The 9178-nt window shown below is 33.3% G+C and overlaps 1 protein-coding gene across 1 annotated transcript; it reads left to right on the top strand.

The window, feature by feature from the left end:
* Nucleotides 1-234: 234 nt before the first annotated feature.
* Nucleotides 235-8954, top strand: LOC119615181 (serine/threonine-protein kinase BRSK2-like; the record flags this gene model as incomplete). Its single annotated transcript, XM_037971259.1, has 10 exons — nucleotides 235-434; nucleotides 501-725; nucleotides 2470-2948; nucleotides 3013-3171; nucleotides 3234-3400; nucleotides 3475-3579; nucleotides 6907-6982; nucleotides 7048-7217; nucleotides 7282-7415; nucleotides 7564-8954. Coding segments are annotated over 10 exons (1800 nt in total), but the record flags the coding sequence as incomplete, so codon positions are not given.
* Nucleotides 8955-9178: the final 224 nt, after the last annotated feature.

Raw genomic sequence — 9178 nt, 5'->3', positions numbered from 1 at the left:
AAGGAAACTTTTAGATATTTTGTCTTATGTTTTTAAAACAAATCGAAAAGTATAGGGATGAGCATCATCTTACTATTGACGCATAAAAGTGTAAACAATAAATGAATGATGATGATGAGTCAGTCAGTAGTCAATGCTACCAAAATAAGCTTAACAAGCTAAAAAACTAAAAAATCTGTGTGAGTAATATGTATATGTGTCTAACTATGGTTTTCTTATTTTTTTATGGGGTAGTTGGCTGAAATAAATCGTCATCCGTGGGTTACTGCTGGTGGTAAGGGTGAATTAGAATTGGAGCTTCCCATGATGGAAGTCGTTCAGACGCATGTTATACCTTCTGCTTCGGCTGTGGACCCTGATGTTTTAAATGCCATTTGTTCCTTGGGTTGTTTTAAGGAAAAGGAAAAACTTATACAAGAATTATTGAGTTCAACGTAAGTAATCGTAATTAAGTGTTTTCAAAAGTTTTTACATTTCTTGTTTTTTATTTTTTTATTTAGACACAATACCGAAAAAGTTATATATTTTCTGTTATTGGATCGTAAACGTAGACGTCCAGCTTTAGAAGATGATGAAGAAATCGCTCAAAAATCTCGCAGTGAACTAGAGGCCGCTGATCCTCCACGTAAACGTTTAGATACATGTCGTATTAATGGTACAAACTCTACTAGTTATGGCCAAATATCTGAAGGTTCTCCCTTGACGCCTAGAAGACAAGCTTTCAAGTGAGTTGAACTAATAACTGTTGAATTGTCAATGTGTAAAATATCTTTTAGATTTGTATGTATGTATGTGAACGTATTAGAATTGTTGTTCTGTAGATTTCACTATTTTATAAGATTTTAATTTGGCGATTTCTTTAATCCATTGGAAACTATACTTATTTTGCATTCATTTGCTAAAACATGGCTTTAAGATCGAAAATTTTTCCAAACATCAGTTCAGTAAAATATCTGAATATTTAAGGTAAAGTTAGGAAGAGTGGTTAACCAAAATTACAATCAGACTTTTAAGAACAGGTCATTCTCCTAAATTCCGGTATTTTTAATAGATGGCTTCAAATAGAAAAATTATTTTTAAATTAAGAGGACTAGTTCTATAGTTCATAGGGTATAGCCGATTATATGATACTCTACATCAGTTGTAGGTAGGTAGGTAGGTTACGTGGGTTGCTCGCTAGCAAGTGAGTTCACTCGGAGGTCTCGTGGCCCATTGTCATACCCTTAGAATTACCATTCCCTAATATTGAGAGAAGGGTTTCCCTCCCTAATTTGGTTGACTACTTGGTTCGTTCGGTCTCCGTGTATACCAGCCGGTGCTTTTAATAAACCGATCACGTTTATTAGTGACGCACCTCTGAGATAGTCTAGATCATGGAAAAGAGCTCTACTAAGATAAAGTAGTCTGTGCTCTTGTAAGGATGGGCAGTCACATAGAAGGTGTTGTACCGATTCCACTTCTACAGTAACTATAATTTGGGTAGCGCATACGTTCCGACATATGTCTAATTATACCTAATCGAGTTCTTACTAAGAGACAAGAACGTCCTAGTCCTATCTGTTGTCAGAGAGGCCAGAGCAGTCTCGATGTTCTACAAGTGATGATATTTGAATACCTGAGTTCCGTCTCACTCAAAACTCATTAATTTCTCAATTTTGATAGAGTGTGTGTAGGTTAAGTCTAGGGACGACCCTTTGGTTGCACATTCATCAGATATTTCATTTCCCCGGATGCCCTCATGTCCTGGAACTCATATCAACTAAACATGATGTTGTGTCAGTTGTGCCAATTGAGAAGACATTTCGCCTTAATAACATTGGAGTTAAGAGCCTTGTAAGTATCAAATAAAACCCGATCATTACGAAAATCGGTAGTATCAGATTTTTGTGGAATACTATTACATTCAAAGTCCTATCCGGAAGGTTCGTATTGATGATACGCGATATATCACAATATAGAGACTGTATTTCAGAATGTTTAGATAGAGTATTATATATGACTTATTAATTAGTATGAAATACTCAAACCTCTCAGATATAGATTCGAAACAGTTTAGAACAATTAGAATCCTTGTAGTTGTATTGTGTGTTGCATACATATGCCGCAAGCCAGAGATGTAGGGTATAATAAATAATTTATCTCATATTTATTTATAATGTAAATATATCACACTTAAACATCGTTCATGCATTCTTTAGTATTTGTACATCAAAATAAATAATTTATCTTTAACACTTAAATATTTTTGTACTTTCATGAAACAAAATTTAAAATCAATCATTGTTATTCGTATATGTTCGTTGTAAATTGTCTGTTGTATGAAACACAAAACATTTACACGTCATCATAAAAAAAAATATTATTGCAAAACATCTTGTGTTGTAAAATGCTATTGCCTCTATCACCTGCTTTAAACACAACGAAACAAACACCTTCAAAATCCAAATCAAATCAAATTCACATTAACAGCTTCCGATCCTATAGTAGTACACGTAATCACCAAAGACGTTCTCCTACATCGGTTTCTACGATGCGTTCTTCTTCATATCATAGTCCAACACGATGTAATTCTCCGATTAGTTCGGCTCAGCAGCAGGCCAATGTTTTGTCCAGACCTTCGTCGCCGGCCTCATCGTCGGGTCACTCGTCACGTCATTCAACTTATGGCGATAGAGAGCGATCATCATCGGTACATCATACTCCTAGCAGTCGGACCTCATCACATTCATCTCAGGCTGGTGTTGAAGGTCATAATAGTGGCAGTAGTAATGAGGTTGTATCTCGTGAGCTGCGAGAACGAAGAGAATCACGCAACGAACGTTCATCTACAGTACAAACTAGTTGTGTTCCCGGTAGTCCCGGTGGTAATTCAGCAACAGTTCATCAAAGGGCCAATTCTGGACCCACAATCGCCATAAGTATGTTTCACGATCCGGAAGCCAATAATGGTGAGTGTAACACAATTTAGAATCGTGTAGACCTAGATTTAAATCTCTTATATATATTTTCCAGTTATGAATCCTACAACATCACCGTTGATGAATAATAGTACTGCTGCCATAACGGGTTCACCATGCAATGCTCCCGGTGGACAACTGTGGAAAACTAGACTTACCAATATTAAGAATAGTTTCTTAGGTAGTCCACGCTTTCATCGAAGAAAACTTCAGGGTAAGTTGAAAAACTATTAGTATTATAATTCAATTTTTTCAACTCTTGTTTTTATTCTACAGTTTCCGCTGATGAGGTTCATTTAACCCCAGAATCATCACCAGAATTAACCAAACGTTCCTGGTTTGGTAATCTAATCACAACTGAAAAGGATGAAACCTTTACGATTTTGGTTAAAGGAAAGCCCATTGCCACTGTTAAGGCTCATTTGATTCATGCATTTTTGTCGGTATGTTTTATCGATACATTTTTCCAAAATTGAGAGCAGTGTTTTGTTTTTTAAAATTTGATTTTTCCTTCTAGATGGCGGAATTATCGCATAGTGTGGTTTCGCCAACCTCATTTCGTGTTGAGTATAAACGTAACGGCAATGGACCGGTCATGTTTCAGCGACATGTTAAATTTCAGGTATATTAATAGCTTAATTTTAAATTCTATTTATTTATACAAAATTTTACTTCTTTAAATTTATCAGAAGTACATTTTTCTGAAATAAATTAAACAGCTCCCACTTTAATGTAAACAGTAGAATTATAGGGATTCTCAGTAGGGGAATTCAATATCTTAAAGAAATTTTCTTACATTTTATCGCTTGTCAATCACTTAAAGCCGCAAATATTAAATTGTATGTTTCTCAAAGTAAGTGACAAATTGTTGTCATTAGATAATAAGTTATACGCTTCCACGCTACATAGCAGCATATTCTGGGCGTTTTTTGGCTATTGTTCGCTTTAAACGATTATTAACTTAATGCAAGAAGTATTTTCTATGGACAAGGTCTCTCGCTGCTTGCAAATGTTTTAAAATTGCTGATGTTGCCAGCTTTTGTTGAGTATGACAACAATCACCAGTCAATAACACACTGTACACCCTTTTCGGAAATGATAACCAAAAATCATCAATCCATTTAAAATTTTTAAGGAAGTCAAAAAATACAGCTCTATTTCTATGAAATGATTAAAATAATTTTTGAACGGCTTCTGATATAAGGCTCCATTGTGCGAAAGGTCGTAAATAATTTTTGTTTGTACAAACAAAAACCTTATGTAGTATTCACTTAATGTATTATCGTCTGATGTTCAGATACTCAGTTTCCCGGACGTAATTCCTAAGAAGTTTCCAATATAATATCCGGAATAATATCAATCCCAAATCAAATGGTTTTGAGTTCATCGGATTTACTACCACGAGCTCCCTTCGCTTTTCATTTGCTCTTTTGTTGCCGACTACCCCCGAGTGACCTGGTACCAATATGATGTAAACCGTACCTCTAGGAGAGTATTCAGTTAGAGCTTTCTTACAATCCAATACGGCCAATTTTTTTAAGTTTATCAGCTTATATGACCTAACCGCCTTTTGGCTGTCGGGGAATATGTTAAGCCCTGTTGGTGCTATTTTTATTCTAATTAACGCTTTCCGTTATTGCTCGGAAGCTAGTGTTGTGATTAAATAAACGGTGGTACATTTCTGTTTCGGCGACTTTAATATAGAACTCCAGGCCCACTTTTTCCAACAGTTTAGAGCCATCCAAGTTTGCACTAATGTTAAGCTTGATCATGGCATTCTATTTGAGATCAGTGTTTCAAAGTTCCCGACATATTCTGTGTCTGCTGTGCGATAGAGCACGATGTCTGTGTATAGCCTTTCAATATGTCCAGTATATGTTTATTGAAGACATGTCCTGTAACCGCTTTTGGCCAGTTTGCCTATAGCTTTGAGCTTCCTTCGGCTTATATCTTCTATACATATGTTTCAATGGGTGGAATATCTAGCAACGTTTCCAGAGCCTTAGATGACGTCATGCTCTTGACACCATTTATACCCAAGCAGCATGTACGCTAAACTCACTGTAGTAGTTTGATATTACACTTTTTGTCCAAAGAAGTCCACCAGATTATTGAAGCATATGTTATAATTAATCTAATCACACTTTTATAAAGCCAATGAATAATAATAAGACTAAGGTCCCATTTTCTCTATTTTAATTTCCGGTCAAGGATTACACCTTACCTTTGTCTGTTACCGCTATCTTCTTGCAATTTTAGAAATTAGATTTCTTTTTTGTGAAAAGACATATTTCCATCTTCGCCGTGTTAATATTGAGGACTTTCGGTTGAGCCCAGCTCTAAGCCCGTTTTTAGAACCTATTCAGATCTTCTACACAAGTAATTTGGATCCTTTCTCCTTACCTCCTAACCTAACCATCAGTATGTACGTAATTAAAGGCTACTTCGATGTCAATGCGTACTGCAAGTGTGTACTTCATTTATCGCGGTTTCCAACGATCGTCCCTTTACATAAGTATGCTGCTTATATATGAGGTCTTTGTGTCATATACTGCTTTTAACCATGCTATTGACTATTGGCCGCTATTACTTGGAAAATTTGTGTGAGTAAGCATGTACCAAGAGCCATGAATGATGATTTTCAAGATAAATGAAAGTAAAAATCTTAAAGTATCTGCCTACTTGAAACTAAACGAGGGTGAATCAATAAAAACAGTTAATCTCATTTAGTAATAACCTTAAGGTGTTGCTGTAAATTGTAACACATTTATCCACTCTATGCATTTCTTCTCTGAGGCCTAGGAACAGATAATTACACATTTTGCCAAGGGCGTTCATAGTCATAGTAATAAAAAAAAAACTTAGAAGGATGCTAATAAAATGAAATTAAATATAAATTTATTAAAACGTCACATGATACCAAAGTGTCTAATGCATTTTATATTCATAGAAATTTCCTTTATTATATGAGATTTTAAAATATGTATAATGTACACAATTTTGCAGAGTATTTGAGTGTTATGGGTTTGGACTACGGTTAAAAAAATTCTCAAAAAATTTAATTTTTAAATTATTATACGCTACACCACTTATTGGGGAGGGTATATTTGGTTTGTGCTGATGTTTCTAACGCACAATAATATTGGTCCTATACCCACCTTAAAGTATACCAATCGGCTTGGAATCATTTTCTGAGTCGATTTAGCTATGTCCGTCCGCCTGTGCGTCTGTCAGTCCGACCATGTAAACCTCAAACTACAGGTCGCTATTTTGAAGATAATTCAATAAAATTTGGTACATGATCTTCTATTGTCATAGGGACGTAGGGGAGGCCTATTGAAAATGGTTAAGATCGGTCCATTATTTAACCTAGCCCCCATACAACTGAACCTCCGAATAGGGCTTGTAAACCTTGTAATCAAACTACAGGTCGAAATTTTTAAAATAATTCAATGAAATTTGGCACACGATCTTCTATGGTATCGGAGACGAAGCTTATTGAAAATGGTTAACATTGGCCCATTATTTCACCTAGCCCCCAAACAACTGAAACCGCCGAATAGGGCTCCTAAGTTCATAATTATGATTAATATACTCGTATCTCGACAAAAAGCTGCAAAACCAAGTTCTATACTAGCCTTGATGACCCTCAAAAATTTTATAGTTATAGAGTCTCATTTGACCATAGCCCCTATACAAAGCCCCCTTTAATATTTTACTTAAATGTCCACAATTTTATTCAACAATAAATGGCTTAAGTATATCTTAGGCAAGGTACAATTCAACTTAAATGCTTTATTATGAAAACTAAATCACATTTTAATTTTGTAACAGTGGTAGGGTATTATATGGTCGGCCTCGCCCGACTATAATTTCGTACTTGTTAAATATCCTGTCCTGATTGTTTTCAATAACTTTATAAAGAATATATTTTATTATACATTTTCAGGTTGATATTAGTGCTATTTGCAAACAGGGTGATGTAGCAGATATGTTATTTGCTCTAACATTTACACTATTATCGGGTAAATAATCTCAGAAATGTATATAAATTATAATGGAAATTATAACTATTTAATATTTACTTTAGGTAATATAAGACGATTCCGTCGTATTTGTGAACACATACAATCTCAGGTATGTTCGAAACGTTTTCCGGGACCTAGTAGTCCGCCTACAGTACCAACTGTTACCCAAGCAGTATCAGAGAGTTCATCTTGTGGTTCCGTATCCAGTGAACGTTTGTCCTATAAGAGACAGGTTTGAACTAATTTTTGTTTAAAAAGGTTGAGTAAATAATGTTATAATTTATTCCCCGATTTAGCAAATCGAAAATGATACAGAAAACGATTCAATATTTACGTACAAATCTGGCAATAGTCGTCGTTCATCGGCCACAAATAATAATAATGCCAATCCTATCGATATGCCTGGTAGTCCCATTGCGGTAAGATCCAAGTAAGTCCACTCTATCTATCTATGTCTCTCTCTCTCTATCTACACACACTTAAAGTAGTGATTAAAAGCCACAGGCCGCAGGCCGTGGAGCACCAAACCAAAATATAAACACACACACACAAAACAAATAATGTGTCTATTTTGTTAGTTCCGAATCAGCTGAACAGGAGCGGTCACGTGATATCCAGAGTGAGCGTCAGGCGACAACAATGTCCGGGAGTGCAATAGCATGAGAATTATTTCTCTGATTTGGTTCAAGTTTTATACAAATTATTTATTTTCCACAAATCTACCAACTTTTACTTCAGGTTTAAGTATTTCTACACAAAAATCTCTTTCACACACACACACTTATAAGTGAAATTAATTAATAAAATAAAATAAAAAATTAAAACTAAAAACAACCAAGAAAACCAGAAATTCTTAACCATTAATAGTATTCAAATTTTTTTCAAAAACAAAAATAAAAACTAACCAATAAAAACCAAAAAATAAACACAAATTAAGAAGCAATAAAAACAATTTAATCAAATTTTCTTAAGCCTAAATAACAAAAAAAAAAAAAAAAAACAACAAAGAAATTGTGAAAAAAAACTTTATGCATTTAGAACAATTTGTGTTTTAGAAAAACCAAAAAAATCATCATCATATTCACCTTTGATGAGTAGAAAAATTGCATAATAAAACAAATTGAAGATAAATATTTTTTATAATAAAATTTGCTTTTAAACTAGAGGACAAATTTTCATATAAATGCTTGTTAAATTAAAAGAAAAAATAAAAATAATAAAATACAAAAATAGTCAGTTGAAAGATCACCAAAAACAATAATTATTGCTTCAACTCAATGTCGATACATTTGTACTAAATACTTACAAACACTTGATAATATTTTCTAACTTTTTTGGGTTTTCTACTAAAAATTTTGAGCTCCTTTTTTATTTTTGTTAAATTTGACTTAAACATTGTTGCCGCCGAGCCGTAAAAATAAAAAACTTAAGAAAAGAAGAAAATGCTTAAATAAATTATTAAATGGGTGGGCTGCTTTAGGCCTACCCGAGAATATACTTATACTTACATATACCTAATAATTGCAGTGCAAGTCGTTGCATGGACTTACACACAAGAAATAAACTTATTATAAAGTTAAAAGCTAAAAAAATTACCGACCAGTGATTATTTGATCGACAGAATCAGATTGATTGTAAATTGATGAAAAATCTTTTGATTTATATGTTGTTGTATGTATGTATAACTAATATACTACATAACCTAACAAACAAACAAATTCTCGTATGTAAGTGTTAAAACATATACATTTTTACATAAATTAAAAATTGTATAAAAAAATTTGTATATTTAAAAGTGAAATGAATTTGAACTCAGCAACAACAACACCGAACTAACCAATGTTGAAGCATTGAAATTTGTGTAAAAACGAAATTATTAATGTTGAGGAAAACCAAAATAAAAGAGATAAATTTATAAACATTAAACGAGAAAAAAAAAAAGAAAAATATTTTGAATAACAAAATTAATGAAATCTATATACAAACTAATTAAAAGAAATCATGGAATGTATGAATACGTATGTTTGATTGATCGGATACGAGTTTTGAAGTCAAAATACATATATAAATTCTACAAGTGTAGTATTTAATACTCATTAAACTATAAATTATACATAGAATAGATTGTTTTTACTTTTGTCTTTTTATTGAAATAATTTGTATAAATTGCATGAATAATATGAATAATAATTC

Source organism: Lucilia sericata, unplaced genomic scaffold, assembly GCF_015586225.1.
Source record: "Lucilia sericata isolate MDLA Ls3-8-SP2 unplaced genomic scaffold, ASM1558622v1 Contig004313F_arrow, whole genome shotgun sequence".
In the NCBI taxonomy this organism is placed as follows: Eukaryota; Metazoa; Arthropoda; class Insecta; order Diptera; family Calliphoridae; genus Lucilia; species Lucilia sericata.
This window is presented reverse-complemented; position numbering and strand designations above follow the sequence as displayed.